The sequence below is a fragment of the Vulpes vulpes genome, chromosome 15 (assembly GCF_048418805.1).
Source record: "Vulpes vulpes isolate BD-2025 chromosome 15, VulVul3, whole genome shotgun sequence".
Lineage (NCBI taxonomy): Eukaryota > Metazoa > Chordata > Mammalia > Carnivora > Canidae > Vulpes > Vulpes vulpes.
The window spans coordinates 55,703,201-55,726,637 of record NC_132794.1 but is presented as its reverse complement, the minus strand read 5'-3'; the positions used below and the strand labels follow the sequence as shown (position 1 = coordinate 55,726,637).

The 23,437-nt window shown below is 34.6% G+C and overlaps 1 protein-coding gene across 5 annotated transcripts in view; it reads left to right on the top strand.

Annotated features, from left to right (window-relative positions):
• Window positions 1-23,437, top strand: part of ATP8B4 (ATPase phospholipid transporting 8B4 (putative)) — a 232,952-nt gene that overhangs the window by 156,302 nt on the left and 53,213 nt on the right. For all 5 annotated transcript variants that reach the window (XM_072738501.1, XM_072738502.1, XM_025998689.2 and 2 more), the window contains 5 exons: window positions 499-707; window positions 3,767-3,810; window positions 7,696-7,861; window positions 15,484-15,672; window positions 21,942-22,057. In XM_072738501.1, coding sequence (XP_072594602.1) covers window positions 499-707; window positions 3,767-3,810; window positions 7,696-7,861; window positions 15,484-15,672; window positions 21,942-22,057 — 724 coding nt within the window. The remainder of the gene's footprint in view (window positions 1-498; window positions 708-3,766; window positions 3,811-7,695; window positions 7,862-15,483; window positions 15,673-21,941; window positions 22,058-23,437) is intronic.

The window sequence follows — 23,437 nt, the reverse complement described above, 5'->3', positions numbered from 1 at the left end:
AAAGTAATATAACAACAGTGGTTACTATATTGAGATTTACTCAGTATCTGTTATGGTTTGCTTAGTGCTTTACAGGGATACTGCTTCTACCTCTTTTGGCAAAGTGAAGCCACATCAAATAATGTGTTAGAAAGCTCTCAATACCACATCTCTTTAGATCTTCTTTCTGACAAACATCTTTCATCATAGTTTCTCCTAAAATATAAGAGAAATGTCAACTTTGTCTATACAAGAAATCTTCACTGGGCCTGTTTAATATAAATGGTGAATCATGGAGCACTCCCCAAGATTTTATGCAAAGTCAGTCTATTTTTTCATGGAGTTACAGGTTTATGATCCAACTCTGCTGAGATGCTTCTGAAGGTCACTAGGACCTGGGGACAGAGCATCCAAATTTCCCCTATACTCAGAAGACTTTGATTGACTTCTTACTTTGGAAAGCTTTGTATGTTTTGAAGTTGATGGAGCATTTCTTTTTCTCCATTTTCGTGGATGAAGTATGGAAGTAATTCGTTTGGGACACAGTTATTTTATAAACTGGGATCGGCGGATGTATTACTCTGGAAAATCCATACCTGCGGAAGCGCGGACAACCACTCTCAATGAAGAACTGGGCCAGATTGAATACATTTTCTCCGACAAAACAGGAACCCTTACTCAAAATATCATGACTTTTAAAAAATGTTCCATTAATGGGAAAATCTATGGTAAGAGAAATAGTTTCTCTTTCTTATTGATATTGTTAGTAGTCCTTAAAAACATAAGCAATCCTATTTTAAGAAACCAAACCATTTATTGCGGGCCTTCTTATTAATATGGGTACCACCAGCATCTAACATAGTGCTCGGCATATAATAAACACTCACTAAATATTTGTTCAATAAATGTTGAATAATTTAGATGAAATTTTGGATTTGTTACCATTCATGGGTAGAGATAGGGGTTAGATATGATATTGTCTGAGGTTCCTTTTGGTGTTCCAACTTGTGTGATTGTGCTCTGTGGTGTTAATAGACCCATATCCCCGGGAGGACAAATTCTTGGTTAACTTGAATTAGCTCAGTAAAAGCAGTGTTTCATACTTGCTTCCTAATAGCTCTGGAATTGATGTTAGGGTCTGTATTTGTAAGAATTTACAATTCATTCCTAAGAATTCACACGGCACAGGGCTACTTTGAGTGGCTAGACAAGCTATTTCATTAATATCTAATTCTTGTTTGTATGCTTTTGTCAGGATACTTGCTCTGTATTAGGATTTTCAGGCATTCTATTTATATGTGACCCTTGTCACCCTGATTTTGGCCAGTTAGCAGACAGTTCTTTTGCTGAAAGCATTGGAGCTCAGCAGAAGGTTTCTGTTGGGTATCTCTGGATTCCTGATCTTGCTTCACTGGACTCTGAGCGCCCAGATTTTTAGTACAGAAATCTCAAGAAGAAGCATCAGACAGAGGGAAAACTTCCCTTTGTCTCCTGATTAGAAAGTTCACACATTGCCAAATATTTTAAAGTAAGATTTGATCTTGAACAGAATTAAGAAATATAAGAAGTTGATTTTTATACTCTCCTGCCTTTTGACATCCCTTTGTTACTCTGACCCCTATAACCTACCTCTCCTCTGCTCGACCTCCCCCGTTTCTTGGAGTGAACCAGATAATTCTCAACCTGGACTTCCATAAGCCCACAGGTTACATTGTGCACTTCCCATATTACTATTATAATTACTCATAGGTAAAATATTTGCTCTAAAATTTCCTTTTGACATTATTTTCAGAGGCTTTCTAAAAATACTAGCTTAACCCAAAGAGTAGTTTAAATGGGAAATTTTTAGAGTATTAGAGATACTTTTGATTTGGAGGACCTTTTGGATTCTTTTTGTAATGGCACATATTGATAATAATAATATCACTTCTAGGAAATGATGCTATGGAAATTATCAGACACGTGGACCAGGATTTATTTGTAGAGATGTTTGTCACAGGAGTATTTTTAGAGGAGGCCCTTGATTTTCACAAAGTATGTATATCCCCAGATCTTTGCAAATTTCCAGATCCCATATGGCTTGTAATTTCCGTAGTAAAATACAGAACTGAAAACTTTAACTAAACCCTTTAGATCCTTACTTTAAATATCATTATAATTTATAATGCATTTATGATGTCATTAAAATATATGCTAACTAAGGCAATCACAGAATGTTTAACAGTCACATTTTCTTGTTTTCCTATAGGTTACTCTTGTTTATATCATAGATCTAGCCTTGGGAAAATTTGGCATTCCCTTCTGATTTATGTAAATCTTCTAGCTCAGAACTTTTATTTTCTTTGACTTCTTTAACTTTTCTTCCCTTCCATCATCAGTTTTATAAGCACTGTTCCTTGCGCAGAGAGTGGGGGCACATTTAACAAGAAAGCACAACTTTGTTTTATTTCTATCAGTTATGAGTTACTGCCTATGGCACAATGACTGGAGCATAAGGCCAGTGAGTTTGTGTTTGAGATTTAAATTCCAGAAAGATGGTGAGTTTCATTTCCTGGCTCAGAGACTCTGCCCACTCAGCAGTCACACAGTGGTCCAGGTTTAGTCCAGTGCTCCAGAAAAACAGCAAATACCTAATTTATCAGGGGCTTTTCTTGGTTATAGCATTGTGTAGTGAAAAGAGAGAGACTCGGGTTCAGAAACATGCTTAGGCTGACTTTTTAGCTTCAGTTTAGTTCAGTTTACTTCTCATGGATTTCCCTCACTTATAGGAGTAAAAATCTTCAACTTGCAAGTTTGTTATGAAGATGAGTGATAATACAAGTGCCTGGCACAGGATTGATGCAAGGAACTCTTATTATCATTTCAAGAAATATAGTCTTAGCAAATGGCATTAAATCTTCGAATGCTAAGTAAAAATTAGAAAAATCTTAAAAGCTTCTGAAGAGGGGAAAGCTAAAATAAATTATCCTTTGAAGCTATTATACAACCATTCAAAATTAGTTTCACAAAGAACTTTTAATGAACCAGAGAAATTCTCACACTTGGGTTAAGACAAAAGGAACCAGACATTTTTGAACACTATGATAAATACATGTATACACACACACAATCAACATGAATGAAATTCCATAAATACTGGCTATCCCTAGCAGGTGGGACAATTAGTAATTTTTATTTTCTACTGTAAACATCTTGTATTTTCCAATTTATCTAGAATAAGCACCCATTGGCTTTATACTAAGAAAAGTTATTTTTAAATATTTGACACATAGTTGTTATGCTTTCTTTGTGGGCAGGGAGTCGGGGCGGGGGCACTGATATTGTTTAACGCTTACATGCTAATTTGACCTTGATATTACACAGATGTATCTGGTCCAAACCAAGACAGAGATATACTTACCAGGCTCTAGCATTGGTGAGAATTGCTCTGCCTAGGATGTCATTTTGGATGCCCCAATAGTGGGAATAAAGTGGAAAACAAAAATTTGCCTCTGGCAAACATCATAGATAATATAACAACAGAATGATAAAATTTAAGAAGAACATGATTGTGAGATTATATTTTGTGTTAATGCAACTGCATTTTAGTTCTATCTTGGGCAAACATGGATATTTCTCTGGGTTAGTCACTATGTCTAGGTATACAGTTTGAAACCACTCCTAAAAAGTCTACATTTGAACTCATAATGCCATTTAGTAATAGTGCTTTAATAAATGTATTTCTTAAAATTAAATGTCTAAATGCAGTTTTAATTTCATTTATTATTCTCAATTTTTGTTTTGGCAGGTGAAGTTCATGATGACATGGGTCAGAAAACACATATGACTAAGGTGTGGAGATGATAAATTTCATTCTTTTAATTTCAAATTGTACATGTGTTTTTAAAATGATGAGTTCCTGGAGGACTGATTTCCACTGTGACGAGATGAAATATTTAATAAATAACATTAAAAGAATAGATTCATATGGTTCAAAGTCCCTTCTATCGAGGTCTCTAGATATAACATCAAAATGATCTTTGCCTTAAAGTTGAGTAAAGATGTCTCTTATGATCCTCTTAATTTTCTTTTTGTGGCTATTTAAAAAATCATTTCTTATTTTTGTTTGTCTTTTTCCTTTTCTATCTTGATTACATTAAAAAGTTGCCCCCTTATACAAAAAAAGTGTAGCTATTGCTTTTATTTATTATTTGTATATATTTTCCTGTGTTTTAATAAAAAGTCTGCTTTTATTTTTTAAAAAATATTTTATTTATTTATTCATGAGAGAAACAGAGAGAGAGGCAGAGACATAGGCAGAGAGAGAAGCAGGCTCCCTGTGGGGATCCTGATGCTAGACTTGATCCCAGGACCCCGGGATCACGACCTGAGCCAAAAGTAGATGCTCAACCACTGAGCCACCCAGGCACCCCTGCTTTTATTTTTATTAATGCCTTCTTTTTCCATTCTCTGAGTTTCTTTTTTGTTTTTAATTTTTCTAACTTTATACTTGGATGCTTATTAATTTTATTTTCCCCTCTTTTTATACAAATATTTATGGTTCTTAATTTTTCTCTGAATACTTTAAGTTTACCACATAGATTTGGCCTGTAGTTTATTAAACTAATTTTATTTTTGTCATATCAATTTGAATATCCACATTGAAACACAGGTTTTTAAGGAAGAGTTTTAAAATTCCCAAGTGAGAGAGGTTCCCCCCTAACTTTATTGTACTTTTAATAAAAGATTTGTATTGTTTCTACTTTTTTGGAATTTATGGTGGTTTCTTTGTGGCTTAATATAGTCAATTGTTGTCAGTGTTCTAGGCTTCTTAAAAAGAAAGCTTATGTGTATTCTGTTTTCAAGGTATAAAGTTAGCTAGATGTCAGTTCTACATTGTAAATTATATTATTTAGGTCTTCTTTTTTTTAAGATTTTATTTATTTATTCATGAGAGACAGAGAGAGAGAGAGAGAGAGAGAGGCAGAGGGAGAAGCAGGCTCCATGTAGGGAGCCTGACGTGGGACTTGATCCCAGGACTCCAGGATCATGCCCTGGGCTGAAGGCAGGCACTCATATTTAGGTCTTCTATTGCATTATTATCTTTTATCTCTATCACCTATTGGCATAAGAGGGTAATTAAAGTATTCTGAAAAATCCCTTTCTCTCTCTATATATATATAGTTCTTATGGTGCCGGAAATCTTTGTTTTACAAGTATTGATGCTATTTGGGGGTAAATTGATATTCATAGTGGTTACATTTTTATTTTGAATTACAAAATAAATATTACATTAAAACTGCTCTCCTTTGATTCATTTAATTCTTCGTAGCCTGAATTCAACCTTATTTGATATTAATGTCAGAAGTCCTGGTTTATTTTCATTTGTAGGTACCCACCTATTATTTTCTGTGTTTCTAAATGACTTTATATGTCTTTTTTGTACAACATAGGATTGGAGTTTTCTTTGCATTCCAATCTTTTAATAACTGAGTTTGAGCCATGTACGTAGGCCTATATGTTGTCTTGGTTCTAATATTTTAGGTTGTACTTTGTGTCCAACAATAGTAGACTTTTGTTTAATAATTCTTTATATGGATTCTTTTTTCTATATGTGTGCAAAATTTCTTATAATGTTTAAAGTATTTCATTGTTTTTCTACCATATACTTTCAAGAGTTTATATAATATTCTCCATATTTTTTAAGTCAGTGTCTATTAATTTCCTAATATGAACAATGATGAAATTATATTTCTCTTCCTTTCCCTCATATTTCCTTACTATTTTTATATTTTTCTTAAACCCTAAATATATATAGATTTTTATTAGTTGATTTGAAACTTTATTTTTTTCTTTTTTAAAGATTTTATTTATTTATTCATGAAAGACACAGAGAGAGAGGCAGAGACACAGGCAGAGAAAGAAGCAGGCTCCATGCAGGAAGCCTGATGTGAGACTTGATCCCAGGTCTCCAGGATCATGCCCTGGGCTGAAGGAGGCACTAAATCACTGAGCCACCAGAGCTGCCCAGTTGATTTGAAACTTTAAATGATATTGTCTAACCTTCAAATAATAAAATGAGGAAATCCGTATCTTCCAGTTTTTTTAACTGTCTTTTCATCTTGCATAGTCAAGGTATGCAATATGTACATTTTGTTTTGGCAATCTAATCTCTTTATTTCTCTTAGACTTAGTCCTTCAGTTAAAGAAATTTAGTGCTCACCCTTAACTTACCCTTTAGTAATTGTTTTTTCAATTATCTCTTATTTGGATGAAGTTCATCCTCTAGTTTCAAGAAGGGTTCGTAACAAACAAGAACTATATGCTAACTTTATACTTGTATGATAGCTTGATTGGCTATAATCTCTTTGATCAGTTTCTTCCTTGGGATTTCAGGGAATCACAGTTTCTTCTCTGGGATTTCAGGGAAGTCTAAGGTCAATGTGTATTTTACTCTTTCTAGTGAATTCATTTTTTCCTCTAATGCAGTATTTTTCAAAATTTCATACATGAACAAAGCAATGATTAAATAAGTCTCTATGATCCTATAGGTTTCAAGACAAAGTATACATAAAAAGTATTTTCCCATCAGCTGTTTTTTGGAAAGACATTATCACAGGACTAGCACTTTGAGTAATAAACTTTTAGAAGTACATTCTGTGCTTTCCAGAAGTCAGTGAATTAATGGGGATCTTATTTATTATTGAATCATCTTCCATTATTTTGTTCTACCCTATTTCTTTTATCATGTTTTTTCTTTTTTTACTCAAAACATTTTTAAGTGTACAGTAAACTGTTATTAACAATTCTTATGATGTTGCACAGCAGATCTCTAGGACTTTCTCATTTTGCATGATGGAAACTCTATACTCATTCAACAGCACCTCTCCATTTCTCCATTCCACCAGCCCCAGGAAACAACCATTCTACTTTCTGTTTCTATGAGTTTTACTATTTTGGTACCTCATAAAAGTAGAATGATGCAGTCATTGTTGTTTTGTGACTGACTTATTTTACCTAACATGTGCCTTCAAGGTTCATTCATGTTATGACATAAAGACAGGATTTTCTTCTTTCTTTATGGCCGGGTAGTATTCCATTGTATCTGTATACGACATATTCTTTATTCATTCATTTTTTGTTGGATATTTATGTTGTTTCTACCTCTTGGCTATTGCAAATAATGCTGCAGTGAACATGTGAGTGCAAATATCTCTTTAAGATCCCAATTTTAATCCTATCATTATATTACACAGTATCTCCAGAGAGATCTGAGAAAGTACGCTGTAATAATAATATTTTTTATTAGAAAATATTAATTCAAACTAAGTGGACTAAAAAAATCTATAATTAGACACATACAGTACTAGGTCAGATATTACTGCCAAGATGAATTCAAGTCAGGCTAGGTTTTGCCATTGAGTAGGTTTTGAAAAAAAACATCATTTTTAGGACTTCTTTGTATGTTGAGTATTTGTAAGTATTTAAGGATCTATTCAGCCATTGGGTATTTTTTTCCTTATGCTCTTGGAAGGGTCATTGTTTTGGTGCTTGGCTCTGAAATGAGAAGATAATATTTAATAGTAATGAAGAAACAGAAAGCCATTCGCAGTGCCAGATGTTTGAAACTGAAAAATCACACAAACACTAAAAATATGTAGCGGGTGTATTTTTGAATTTTAAGAGATTATTGTTCAAAGGAGGTGTATAGTTTTTTTTTCTATTGTTCTCCTACAGAAAAATGAGCCTGTGGATTTCTCAGTCAATCCTCAAGCAGATAGAACATTTCAGTTCTTTGACCACCGTCTGATGGAATCCATTAAACTGGGGGATTCCAAGGCGTATGAATTTCTTAGGTTACTTGCTCTTTGCCACACTGTAATGTCGGAGGAAAATAGTGCAGGTAAGTACAAACTGTGTCTCAGTGGTGAGCCTTACTTTTTATATCAGAAGGATACTTTATTTAAAATATTCGGATTTAGAAGGATGTTCTAATTAAAAATATGCATTGCTTCAGGGGTTTACTTATCACCAGCTTTTCTTTATATTTATTTATATTCTGAGTGTTTTCCAAAAATTATGGAGAGATTGAAAAGGAGAGAAAAAGAAGAGAAATAGGAGTAATGGAAAGACAAGGACCCTGATGTGCCAGTAAAAGGGGATGAGATCTTTCTTATAATTGAGCACCGTATTTGACTGTGAGCTTCCCAGTAGCCAGGACAAATAGGAAAATAACATTGTTGTGTTTAGCTCTTGTTTAACACGAACATCTAATAGATGCAGATGATGATCAGGCATATGCTTAGAAGGAACGAGCTTTCTCAGTAATGAGGATAGATGTACACTGATAGTAGTATGATGAGCACTGGGTGTTATATGCTACTGATGAATTACTGGAAACTACCTCTGAAACTAATGATGTACTACTATATGCTGGCAAATTGAATTTAAATGAAAAAAAAGTAGAAGGCTCTTAGTCCCTATCATGAACAAGTCCTCACACTATTAGATGGTTGTTTAGAGCCCAGAGTTCATAGAATAAAACAAAATCAGCTGGGCCACTTTACTATTGAAGTGAGGAGGCATGTAGATAATGGTATAGTGTATCAGCTTTTTACTCCAGTTGGTCCAACTGGAGCCCATTGCATTTACAAGTTTTATTTATTTCTGCTACCAGTGAGTGAGTAAAAATTACCATCCAAGTAATTTCAACTCAAAAGTGAAATATATAAAAACTGTTGACTGTAATATGTATGTCCTATATATGTGTGTGTATATATATGTACATACATACACTTGTATTTTTTCTATATATATAATTTTTTTTATTTTTTTCATTCTTGTGATTACATTCAAGCCATAGTTTTGTCCTCGATGATACTAGATTAGCTCATTCCCCCTGTTTTAATTGCTGTGAGGATTCATATAATTTTATTTATAAGGCCAGTGATTAATTATATTTTTATCTGAGGATATCACAATGCCTTTAAGTTTCTTTTATCTTTGCCTTTGAGTTTATTTCCTTTCCAAAACTGTTTTATTTTAATAGCAATCTGTTTTTCTTTTAATGTTTTATACCATCTTAGAGCTCTTTGAGGATCTTAATTATTCTTAATTTGAAATTTTCTTTTGTTTCCTCTATGATTTTCCATTTTATAGAATGTTGTTTTTTTGAATCCTGTGTCTAACTTTCATGTTCTCAAATGTTTGATGACTTGTGGTTGCTTATTCTTGTATTTGTATTTGAGAATCCCTGTTTGTCCCTTGGTGAATGTAGATTTTGATTACAGTGGCCAGTCTCCCCAAATTGTGAGAGAGACATAGAATACATAGCTCAGCTCATTTTCTGAGTATGGGGTTCCTCCCTCCAGGAATTCATACCGTGTCTGGGGTTAACTATTTTACTTTTTCAGTCTGTGTCAAAACTTCCACTTGAAAGAGGGTTGTACTGGCCTGGAACAAAATGTCAATCATTGGGTTCCTTTCCCTCATTTTCTCTCTCTTATCCTTGTGGAATTCTTCTTTTTTTTTTTTAAAAAAGATTTTATTTATTTATTCATGAGAGACAGAGAGAGAGAGAGAGAGAGAGAGAGAGAGAGAGAGGCAGAGACACATGCAGAGGTAGAAGCAGGCTCCATGCAGGGAGCCCGATGTGGGACTCGATCCCGGGATTCCAGGACCATGCCCTGGGCCGAAGGCAGGCGCCAAACCGCTGGGCCACCTAGGGATCCCCACCTTGTGGAATTCTGAAGCCATATTCAGGCTCTTCTCAGTTTTGGTCTCCAGCTGCGGCACTCAAATCTTTGAGGTTTCCTTAAGTGGACTATACACTTTGTGTAGAAGAACATTTTCAAGGTTTTGTTCTGGAGGCAACTGTCACTGAAACCTGTTCAGAGTAAGCTGGCAGAAGGAGGAGCTCAAATGGCCTGGAGTGCTGAGCAGAATTCTTCAACTAATTTTACTAATGACGTTCCCGAGAGCACTTCTCTCCTCTGATTCTGAGTCTCGAGAATCTTCTTGTGATTTCTCTTACTTCTGTATTCATTTCCTTTTGCAAATGCTCTGAAGTTTTTCTCTTCATTGGTCGAATCTAGTTTTTATCTAGTTTGCTGATAGCATTCATTCTTCTTTTCTAGTATCATTTAAAATGTTTTCATGATGTGATATAATTAAATGCAATAAAACACCCAGATCTTATGTGTGTTGCTTGATGAGTTTCGACAATTATATACATCCATGTAACCCTCACCCCCAACAGGGTTTAAATCTTTTCTATCACTTCAGAGAGATTACTCTTGTCCCTTTTCAGTCCACAATCCCAACCCCTGCCCAGCCAGCCACTGCTATGATTTCTATCATCAGAGATGAATTTTGACTATTTTGTACTTCATATAAATGGAATCGTATAATATATATTCTTTTGTGTCTGACTTCTTTCACACAATGTAATTTTTTTAAAAAGATTGATTTATTCATTTTTTTTTAGAGGGGGTGAGCAGGAGGAGGGGCGGAGAGAGAGAGAGAGAATCTCAGGCAGACTCCAATATGAGCACAGAGCCTGAAGCGGGGGTTAATCTCATGACCCTGAGATCATGACATGAGCTGAAACCACGAGTTGGATGCTTGATGGACTGAGCCACCCAGGTGTTCCTCACACATGTGTTTTTGTCATTCATCCATTTTGTTGTGTCAATCAATAGTTCATTCTTTTTTATTGCTATGTAATATTACATTATGCGAGTGTACCATAATTTTCTTTTCTAGTCCTCTGTTTATGCATATTTGGGTTGTTTCCAGCTTTGGGCTATTATGAGTAAAGCTGTCATAATCATTTTTATGTCTTTAAAAAAATATTTAACAAATTTGTTTTAGTAAACACCTAGGAATAGAAATTGCCAGATCATAGTATATGTTTAACTTTATAAGAAACTGCCCACCATGATACACATGGTTGTATCATTTTATAAATCCCACCATCAGTGTATGAGAGTTCTAGTACCTTGACATCCTTGCCAACATTGGTATTATCATTCTTAAATTTTTCCCATTTTAGTGGGTATTGGTTAATATCCTGCCATATAAAGGCATTTTGAAGTGAAGAGAGGTGGGTGTATATATCCTTTAAACTATTTCTATCTCTCCCTTTAAGACATAAAATTCTAAGTGAAGGATTACATCACTGAGTTGGGGGGAATTATTTTGCTCTCCTTTTAAAGCTTTAATTACAGAGAGATAGTTTAAATCCTGTTAAATTACCTTGAAAAAAAAGTTTTCTTATATAAGTGTTAATTATGGAAAATAATAGAATCCAAATCTAACAAACTTAAAATTTATGATTGTATAATTTATAATTGAAGCTATCACTTTTGTTTTATTTTTTTTTTTGTTTTTTTTTTTCACTTTTGTTTTAAATATATGCTGCTTCATAAATAAGTCATTTGGAGAAGTTGACATTTTCATTTCCTTCTCCAGGATGAAATCTCATAAGCAGGAAAGTGGAAAGAAAGTACAAAAGTTTTTAATAGGATTTTTTCTATTTTTGTGTATTGCAATTAAAGAGATAAAAAATTTAGAATTCTTTTTCTTATTGCCTCATTATATAAATCCTTTAAAATTTTTTGAGGCTTGCCTTACGGCCTGGTATGTAGTCAGTTTCCATAAAAGTTTCATGTATGCTTGAAATGAATGTACATTCTACAGTTATTAGGTCCTGGGTTCTAAATATATCCATTAGGTAATGTTTATTGATTGAATTCTTCAATCTTTTACCCCTCTGTGGATTATTTTGAGTACTTGATTTCACAATTAATGAGTAGATTAAAATCATCAACTATAACAGTACCTTTGTCTATTTCTATTTGTAGCTGTGTCTATGTTTGCTTTTTATGTTTTAAGGTCATGTTATTAGTTCGATACTTATTTACATTTATGTCTCTTTAAATTAAAACTTGTATCAGTATACATTGATCCTCTTTATCGCTAGTAAATCTAGTAATATTTTTGCCTTAAAGTTTATCTTGACTGATACGAATATAGTTATAGATGTTTTGCTTTTATTAGTATTAACATTGTTTATATTTTCCCTCTATTTCGTCCTGCTAATCTACTTTTTGTGTTTTAGATACATTTTTTTTGTGAATGGAATAATTTTTGACATTTAAAAAAGAATAGTTTGATAGAATTAAAAATTAAGCAGCAAATACAGTCCATTACCTTTATTGATCATTGAGATATATAGATTTTAAGTATTTAATATATAATTATTGATACATTTAGTTTATTTCTACCATCTTATTTTGTATTTTATATTTGCCCCATTTTTTGTCTTAGTCTCCTCTTTTTTTTTTTTTTTCATGGATTTAGTCCATTTTTACTTCTCCTTTGGAATCCTTATTTGTATTTTAGTTGCTAGCCTCGAATTTTAGCATAATGAACTTATCAAGCCTAAGTCTTCTTTCAACCAAAACAAAGACTTTAGAACTCTTCAACATTAGTCAACCCTATAAGAGGGCTTATGTAGTTCTCTCATCATATATTTTCTTCTTTAATTTAATTTTCTTTTTTTAATGCCACAAGATGTTTTTCTTGTTTTTATGGTGAGTGTTTTTTAGATTTATCCTCTATACTTACTAATTTTTATGCTTTTCAATGCTTGTCCCATCTCTGTTCTTCTGTTGACAGAAACTGTATTATTCTTTAGAATTTCTTATAACTTCCTTATAGTAAGCTTTCAAAAACTTTGAAAAACAGCAATATTATATTCTTATTATTGAAGATTTTGCTGTGTGCAGAAATTTAAGGTGTAATTTTCTCTCAACACATTGAAGGTACTCCACTATATCCTACTACTATTTCTGTTACTATATAGTCAGCTGTCAATCCAATTGTGGCTTGGAAGTCATCAATCTTATCTCCCTGGCTACTTTTAAGATTTCTTCTTCTGTGTTCTCACTATAGGAATGCGTTTTGTTGGTTTTTTTTAAATATATTGCTTGGAATTCATTGAGATTCTTGAATCTGATTTGAAAGATGGCATTCATCATTTCTAGAGTTTCCTTGGCCATGTATTTCTTCAAGCATTGCCTCTGACTCATTTTCTATTTTCATATTAGATGTTCAGTGTCAGATATTTTCACTCCATTCTGTGTGTGTGTGTGTGTGTGTGTGTGTGTTTTTAAACAAGTCTCTCATTTTTCCCTTCCTCTGTCTTTCTGGGATATATTCTGGAATTTTCTCCATTTTCCCCCTAGTACATGACTTCTTTCTCTAGTAATATCTAATTTGCAGCTTTTAATTTTTAGTTGTTTCTTTATCAAGTCTGCTTAATTTTATGCCTCTCCTTTATTTTATTAAGTATTTATGTGTGCTATTTCTGCTTTTTTAAAATAGGCTTTATTTATTAATTTGATAGAGAGGGAGAGAGCAAACACAAGTAAGGGAAGAGGCAAAGGGAGAGTGGGAAGCCGGCTTTTCACTGAGCAGGGAACCCAATGCAGGGATCATCCCAGGGTCCTAGGATCATGGCCTGAGCTGAAGGCAGATGCTTAGCCAGCTGAGCCACCCAGGCACCTTTGGGTGTGCTATTTCTAATAATTCCAATATCTGAAGTTTTTGCAGTAATATTCTTTCTGTTCTGTTGATTCTCACTGTGTCCTATTTATTGAGATTTTAATGATTTTTTTACTGTGGGATAACCATTTTACTTGGAAGTTTGTTTTTAGAAATTCTTTGGGTCCTCAGGTGAAGGCTGGTTCCTCCAGAGAGGACTTGCTTTGATTTAGTCAGTGTTCTAACACAGAAACACATTAAACTAAATTTTCAGTTTGATTTTTTTTTCAAGCCACTTAGATAATGTACAAATATATATGAACCCTTAGAGGCTGGAAACCAATGATCAAGTTCTGGTTCAGAAAGGGCCCTCAAGGCAAAAGCTGGCTAAGTCTTCTTTTATTCTTTGTATTTTTTTCCTGTCTTTGACCTGAACAATTCTTGTTTTCTTGCCAGTACATCTTTCATGGATGTATTTAAAAGTATTTTAATGTTTTATATAGAATCTGTAGTTGTTTGTAGCAGGGAAGTTGGTCCTGGCACCTAGTTTACTGTGTTGCCGGAAGTGGCAGTTATATTGTTTCATAAGTAAATCAAATAATTGCTTTAATTCTTTTCCCTTTTTGAATTTTAAAATTAATTTATGCCTACTATATAAAGGGAAACCACACGGTACAAAGTTTATAAAGCCAAAGCTAATAATTTCTACCATTAAATCCTTCAATCTCACCCCTACAGTGTTAGTAACCAATGATAACATTTGGTGTGCATTATTTCACCATGTAATAGGTGAATGTGAATGAATATGAATTCATAGGAATACATGTAATAGGTAGGTGGGTGGTTTATTTGTTTTTAATGAAAAGGAATCATAGTGTGTACATTAATATGCAACATTTTTAAAAGAACATATCTTGGGCATTACTCTAAGTCAGTAAGTATGGATATAATTCTGTCTACTTTTTCTAATGTATTTTTAGAAAGATAATTTTATATAGAAGGCTTTAGCTTATACATGCTGTATTTTTATGGTTTTTAATTATTTTTTGGCTTATCAAATCCTTTTTTCTCTTCTCCCCTCTAATTCCTAGTCTGATACATTCACAATATCAAGCACCAAGAATGAACACACCAGTTTGATTTCTTACATTTCAAGGGGTTGCTTGTATGCATTCTCATAAAATGATCATTAGTAGCCGACTAAAGTGGAATCTGGAATATCTGCTCCATCACTCTTTGGCTGTGTGATCTTGCAAAAACCACATACTCTCTATAGTCATAGGTCAATGGTATAAAATGGTAATCATAATTTTAATAATCCCTACCTCAAGGCTTTCCATGACGATTATGTGGGTTAATATATATTGAGTGTTTTAGTTTGTGAAACTCCCATTGCATATCTCATCACTGAAAATACAAAGATATAACTTCTGACCTGAGAAACTTTCAGCATTGTGGAGAGGCAGATGCAGAAATGGATATTTTTGTGTAAGATGACAAAGGCTGTGATGGTGGTATGTGTGATATCCTGTGGTAGCCCACAGAATAGACATTTGGTCCAGCTTGTTGGCAAGTAGAAAATTTCTGATTTATGGATCTAACACTTGGGTGGGTATTATAGAATGAGTTGGCATTAGTATTGGCATTCTGTGAATGTTAGCGATTAGTCTCAGTATTTTTTTTAAAGATTTTATTTATTTATTTATTTATTTATTTATTTATTTATTTATTTATGAGAGACACAGCAAGAGAGAGGCAAAGACACAGGTAGAAGAAGAAGGCTCCATGCAGGGGGCCTGATGTGGGACCCGATTCTGGGACTCCAGGATCATGCCCTAAGCCGGAGACAGATGCTTAATCACTAAGCCACCCAGGCATCCCAATTATTCTCAGTATTAATGCATCTATTTCTTTTCCTTTTATGTTTAATAGAATTTTTTTGTTACTGTTTAATACAGTGGTTTCTTTTTCTTTTAGGACAGCTGATTTACCAAGTTCAGTCGCCTGATGAAGGGGCTTTAGTGACTGCTGCAAGAAATTTTGGGTTCATTTTTAAGTCTCGCACCCCAGAGACAATAACAGTAGAAGAATTGGGAACACTGATGACTTACCAACTGCTTGCCTTCTTGGACTTCAACAATATCAGAAAAAGGATGTCTGTCATAGGTATGGCTGGTAGCTGAGATTATGTTTGATTTTTTTGGTAAAGATCTTTATTTATTAGAGAGAGAGAGTGAAAACAAGCAGGGCGAGTGGCAGGCAGAGGGAGAGAGGGAGAAGCAGATTCTCTGCTGAGCAGGGAGCCCAACACGGAGCTTGATTCCAGGACCCGGAAATCATGACCTGAGCCCAAGGCAGATGCTTAACCAACTGAGCCACCCAGGTGTCCCTGATCATTTGATAGTACTTGTTGTATTGCTGCTTCTCAAGAATGATTTCACTATTGGTTTATGTACTAAGAGTTGTGATTATTTTTGTGGCTTTATGAACTTCTTTCATATTCAACTTAGCTTCAATATTGCAGTAATAAGTATAAGTAATGTATAACAGGTGCTTATTGAGTCCAGCACTATTGTAGATGCTCCTCATGAATTAATTGATTTGTCACAGCAATTCTATAAGGTAGGTACTATTATTGTTAGGCCCATTTTAAAGATAACAAAACTGAGACACAGAGAATTAATAGATCCACAAAAACTACTCACTGTGTTTCCTAGGGGTGTTTCCCAGTGTTTGACTACTTGTCTGTATTATTGCAGTATCTTCAAAACCATTTCCCCTTAAAATAATGCTCTGTGCTGATACCAGGGTATTCTTTCTAAAACATTGGCCTGATTTTGCCATCACCTACATAAAATCTTTGGTGGCTCCCTAGAACTTAGAGGGTAACATTCTTACCAGAGCCTTCAAGATTATTTACAATCTAACCTCAATTTACTCTTCTTCTACTTCCCAAACTTCCCAAACTTCACTACATCTTGCCCTACCAGCATGCATTGTGCACTTTTACCCTTTGTGTGTGCTATTTCCCCTAATTAGGACTCTCTTCTTCTCTTCTTGGAAAGCTTCTACTAAGCTGGAAATGTCCAATTTAAATGTCACCTGTTCTGTCAATTCTTATCCTACTCTCTAAATAACCACATTCTCCTTTGTTCCTCAGGGCACCTTGTTCATAACACCAGTGTGATACCAGCCCCATGATACTCCTGACCTTCCCAGTTGTTAGAGTATATGCTCTCTGAGGGCAGTACTGTGTTTTAGTTATTTAAAAATCCCCAAGGCCCAGCACAGAGCTTGACATATAGTAGCTTTTCTTTAAATGTTTGTTAAATAAGATTTAATTCAATACTTTGTAACTTATGAATATCCTGATCATCATATTAAATGGGTTTCTACTATGGAAAACATGTGTATATATGGTTGGGTTTTGATTTGTAACTATGGGAAACTAGCCATGGGATATTGTTCTTAGCAGGTAAAAAGCAAACATCATCTGAGTATGTTTATATTTATTTTTTTGACAATGTGCTGTAGGCAGTCCTCAGTGGTGCTGCTGAAGAGCACATATGCTGCTCTAGGCGTTGGTCTAATGATGTATCAGCAAGAGTAATCTTCTATTTACAGCTTCAGGAGAGGTGTTACTAATGTTGGGTTGGCCTAGAACTAGCTTCTCTTTGCTATGAGGGTGTTGACAAAAACCTAAAATTGCTACACAGGGAAACTTTTGGCTTTTCCCCAGCATCAGTCACCACTACAGGCTGTGGAGAAATCACAGCTTAACCACAAACTTCAGATGTCTGACTTAATGGATCCCATATGAAGAAAGGTAATGTTCCACCACAGAATGCATGGAAGCTTGTGGGCTTTATTTTGGCTCTGTTTGGTTTTTAATCAGGAGGAATTCGAAAGAGGGGATTCACTAGGGAAGAAAAGTCTCTGTTTGATAATGAGGCACAAAAAACAATACTAGTCTCATGATTGTCACATGGCTTGGTCTGTGGGGACAACACCCTGATGTGAGGACTCAGATATTTACTGCTGCTTCTGCTTCCCCTCCTCTTCCTCCTCCTTCTCTTGCTCCTCCTCCTCTTCCTTCTCCTCTCTCTCTATTTCCTCCTCTTCTTCTTTTCTTCTTCCTCTTCTTCTTTCTTCTCTACCTCTGTTTCCTTTCTTCTCCTTCCTTTTTTTTGAGGGAGGATCTATTTGTTGAATCATGAGTGTATAGTTTTGATATTAGTACTACTTTCATTCCAGGATAAGAGCCCTGATTTAATTCAGTTATCTAAAAATAGATTTCTATAAATAATTTCATCAGAGGGTACAGAACCTACTATATTGATAAACATATAAATCTTATTATACAAATTTGAAAGGACCAATTCTCATTATATAAATAAAAATACAGAGATAAAATTCAATGACACTTATTAGTAGAGGCAAGTGGCACATAAACATTAAGGAAGAATGAATTTGGCTAGCTCCTTGCAAAACCCTTGCAAGTAAGAGTTGCTCAACTCTAAACTTTTTAGAGAGTATCAAAATACAAATTATACTGCCATATGACAGACATTTCTCTGTACAGATATATGAACAGCCATCCAATGAGATATGGCAAAATAGAATTATTCATCACCTTTCACAGTGTTGTTATTGCATATACTCTTATAGCATAAACCTGGAAGCCATTTCTGATTTTTTTTATTTTTATGTCACAACGCATAGCTGCTGCTTTCAATGAATTTTGCATAATTATAATCCAACCCAATTAAGCAAATATTTAGTAAGTGCCTACCACGTCCCAGGGACTTGAAGCTAAGGGAAACATGGACTTGAAAAATGTTCTGTTTGATTGCATCTGGAAAATATGATGAAGCAGGGTAGAAAATAGGCTGGAAAAGGACAGGTCTTGATGATTCCTATTTATGTCATGTTAAGAGTCCAAACTTGATCTAAAGGCAGAGGGAAACTATTGCAAGATTCTAGGCAGTAATGTGAAGATGTCTGTCTGGATTACAGGAGTTTGGAGAGAAGCAGGATTGAAATGAGTAAAATTATCATATTTGGGTTAATATGATAATTTAGCCAAGAGATAAGGTGATAAAGAGAAATTCATGGCTGCAGTTGGATGTATGGGTGGTGGTGGAAGAGGAGCTTTGAATGATGGCTGGATATCTGATTTGGGAGACCGAATAAATGATGAAGCCGGCTATTGAGATGGAGACATGAGAGAAATATCTAGTTATTAGAGGAAGAGAATGTGTCCAGTTTGAGTTTGATGTGCCTGTACACATCTAAAAGGAGATATAGTTGGTGATTGGATGTACAGATTGGAAGGGAGCACTGGAGATGGATTTGGGCAGGATATATACATTTAAAAGCAATCTTTCTGTCAGTGGAATCTGAAGCCATAGAAATGAGTGTGACTACATGGAGAGTGGAAGGGGAATTAGATCCTAGGAAAATCTTTGAAGAACACCAATTTATAAAGGACTGGCAATGGCAAAAGAATCTGTTACTAAAAATCTATGACTTTTGTCCAGACTCTGCCCACATGTTATCTTGACCATTTAAAACTGTTATGTTCTTTTTAATTTAATTTTTTTTTTTTTTTTTAGAGAGAGAAAGAGAAAGACAGTCAGGGAGAGTCAGGGAGAGAGAGAATCTGGAACATACTGTCCACTAAGCATGGAGCCTATGTGGGGCTTGATCTCAAGACCCTGAGATCATGACCTGAGCTGAAATCAAGAGTCTGGTGCTTAACCAACTGAGCCACTCAGGTGCCTCTCTTTTTAATTTGTTTTAAAAGACTAACTTCTGAAATGAGTGAGATTTGATTAGTCTTGAGATTTCCTAACAGAAGTGACCTAGAAGCCTTGAAAGAAGAGATATAAAACTTGCTGAGCTGCTAAAGGAAAGGGTTAGTGAGTAAAATTTAACAAGATTCCATGAAATTGAGTTTACACAAACTCAAATTTAAAAGTGCTAATATTGAGTTACAAAAAAACATGGAAGAAATGGAAAATCTTTACTGAATGAGAAAAATGTAGATTGAAAATGACCTTAGAAGTTAGTGTTTAAATATCTCCTTTTCATATGTAGGAACTGAGATGAAGAGATTGTAAGGGATTTGCACAAATCATAACTGGTTTGTGATTTCCTAGACCAATAGTTCTTCATGTATGGTCTAGGGAACCCTTAGAAAACTTGGGACTTTTCAGAGGATACACAAGAACAAATATATTTTCATAATAATACTAATGTTATTTGTCTTTTTCATTCTTTTTCTCATGAGTATTTTGTGGAGTTTTATAAAAGCTGTTCACAACAGATTGACCTGCAGAAACAGATATGAGAATCCAATTGTCTTTTAAGCTAGACATTAAAGAGACCTGTAATTATGTAAAACAATGCCACTCTCCAAACTAATTCTTTTGTTGTAGAAATTGTAATTATTTTCATAGAAATGTTATTTATGTTAATATGTAATGTTTGTTATAATTATTATAATAATTAGTGTCAAAAGACCATTGATATAATAAAATTTCTCAACTTCAATTTCTAATATGGTAAATATTGATAGATAAAACCCACTTTAAAAAAGCCCTGGAGTTCTGTAAATTTTTAAGAGTGTATAGGGGTTCTGGGACCAAGTTTGAGAACTGATGTCCTAGCCTGGAGTATAAACAAAACAGCAGTCACAGAGAAATCATACTGGTAAAAGTAGGATGCACATACTTGGCCTCTATAGCTCTGGTGATGGAAGAGAGAAAATACAGGAGAAACTATTAATTTGGATTGCTGTAGAAGAGAAGCAAAGAAAAGCCTTCCCTAGAATTAATTGTCCCCCACCCCTCCCCAGCTTGAACAATTAGATTATATATGTTTTTTATCTTTTTCCCTAATGTGGGTAATTAGAGCCAGAGTACAAGAAGAACTGCATGAGTTCTGGCAACTAGGAGAGCTGACCAAGAGTTTTAGGAGAGAAGACAAGCCCTAGAGAAGTCTCAATAGAAAAAAGTTTCCAGAGTACATTAAATACATTCAAAGCCAGGAAGAAATTAGAATAGATGAAGTCTTAAGTAGGAGTAGTTAAAGGTAAGAAGGGAAATTAATACTTTGGTATTTATATTCCTTTAAGTCAAGCTCTAAATTTTATATTCTGTTAAATTAGTTGTAGTCAGCATTTATGTTCATTTGTTTTGAGGCATCCTATTTTTAGAGAAAAGGTATAATTGAGTAGAAAAAATGTAACAATTTTTGACATGATGAATCTTGTGAGAGTCAGTGTTCAGATCATCAAGGTGTGACCTAGAAAGTTGTCTTAAATTGTAGGTAGTTCCTGGGAAGAAATATATTGCCATGTCATGGCATGGCACGTCATGTTTTCATTCATTCATTCATTCATTCATTCATTCATTCATTTAACGAATAATTAAGCGCCTAAAATGTGCCCAGCTCTAAAATCAAGCCTACAGATGTAGGCCAAATATTCTATAGTTTATTTGTTTTACAAAGATTTTATTTATTTATTCATGATACAGAGAGAGAGGCAGAGACATAAAGGGAGAAGCAGACTCCCCACAATGAGCCTGATGCGGAACTTGATCCAGGACCCTGGGAGTGTCATAAGCAGACACTCAACCACTGAGTCACCCATGCGTCTCTATTCTGTAGTTTGAATAAAGATTTCACAGCAATATGTGGGACAGCCAGGGGAAGGGTTAAAGATTAGAAATGAAGGAGATCCTCATCAGGGCTGTCATTCCCAAACCTGAGGTGGGAGGCAGATTTAAAACTTACCTAATTGATACAGACTTCCAGTTAAAAGAAGGTAGAAACTAATTTTGAAAGCCCCCTGTGAGGTATGGTTTATGCCAGGATTGCGATAAAAAAAATCAACCACCAAGAAAAAAAGAAAGGACTTTTCCAATGAGTAAAGAGGATAAAGGAAAACATCAGCAAGGATGGAGAACTAGCACATAAACCATGGCTAGGAGTGGCTAGAAATTCAATGTGGAGATCATTTGGCATAACAATGATAGTTGATTCCTAAAGTAGGTCTTGAGTTTTGCATCAGAAGGCAGGCAGGCAAAGCTCTCAATTTTATTCAATCCATCCAGAAGGCTTAATTTGAATTTACCAACCCTTCAAAATAGTAGGCAAGGAAAATAGTAAGGTCATACACATCAGAATAAAAACACTTGTTTCCAAGTTTGGGAAATAAAGGATTCCAATAGATGGAATATTTTTAATTTGATAGAACAAGAATAAGGCCAAGTGACTTAGATAGTGACCTACTAATTAAAGGCACTGAATATTTTACTACTGGCTAAAACAATATGCCCATTTCCAGATTTCCTGGCTAGAGCCCTTTAGGAAAGTTGAGTTTTGATGGATTTCATTGATTCTCTACTATGAAAAAATTTTCTTTTCAGTTCGGAATCCAGAAGGACAAATAAAGCTTTATTGCAAAGGAGCAGATACTATTCTGTTTGAAAAACTTCATCCATCCAATGAAGACCTTCTGAATTTGACGACAGACCATCTCAGTGTAAGTGCCTCTGTGTGAAGGTTAGCACAGAGGCCCTTTGGCCACTTCCTGTGATTAGGTCTTGTTTTTAAAATATCTGCTAAATGATCTGACTTGTGAAATAGAAAGCACAGGAAACTGTGCCAGTGAATGTCTGGAAACTGACACCACCGTATTTGCCCTGCTGAAAGTCTTTTCAGTGTTACCACAGATGGATTAACACACAGCAGCTGTGAAGTAGCTACTGAATGTAGATTTTTGAACTATGGCCAGAGAAAGGCTCAGGACACCTAGGGAAACCTGCTCTAACTTCCCTGAAGTTTGAAGCTTTAAAGATCCAGGGACACTAGACGGGTTCTGGAAAGAGGAGCAAGACAGTTGCTTCCCCTTGGGTTCTAATGTGTCTGACACCAATGGAATTTCTTATGACTACTCCCAGGGAATAGCTTGAGGTAATGCTTAGATGTTGAGGGGAAAACAATAGCCAACTTTTCCCTCTGGGTCCTTCTGTTCAGGTCATAAATCAGGATGAGTCACTTATATTCTCTAGGTTGAAGCTACCAAATGTACATATTCTGAGACTATGCATAATTTCTTTACAAAAACTTTCTGAAGCCAGCAGGAGTAATTTTTGAAAAATTTCTTTTGGTAAAACAGCAAGAATTTATGAATTAATATGAATATTAACCTGGTTTAAACCTGAAGATTCAAGTGTCTCTCTAATATTTATTTGAGGTTCCCTTTAACCGAATATGAACTTTAAGGGCAATTGGCCAAAACTCTCATATCCTCATTGGTTTCTCTCCTTTAAAAAATTATTGAGGATTCATGTCCTTTGTCAAGCCCTATATTTAATATAAAACATTCCCTGGATCTTTAAAAAACAAACAAACAAATAAAACAAAACAAAACAAAAAAACCCTGCCTGACTTTAACTTTAAAGAATGATGATTTAATAATATTGGTTACAAACGTAGCTATTGTTTTTGTCTTTCCAATAGGGCATTCTTGATTTTCTTTTAAACTCTTCCAGAAGGCCGGCATGGTCTTGTTAAATTTTTTTTCTTTCTTTCTTTCTTTTTTTTTTTTAAGAAAACAACACTGGAATCATAAGTATCTGATTTTTGCCATTGCTCAAACACCAAAGGCCTTGGATTTTCATACGTTTTCCTTTTATGCTAAAGTATAGGAAGCCTTATTTGCTTTTTTTGTTTGTTTGTTTTACATTTCTATGCAAAAGAGATTTTTCCAGGTAATAAAATTTGACTTGCTCTTTGCTTCATTCACTTTATTCATTTTGGTTTTAAACTCTGAGGTTTTCAATTTATATTTAATAATTGACTTTGAATTGTTTAATGGTAGGAAACGACCTTGCTCAAATGCTCATTAAGGATTAAACTT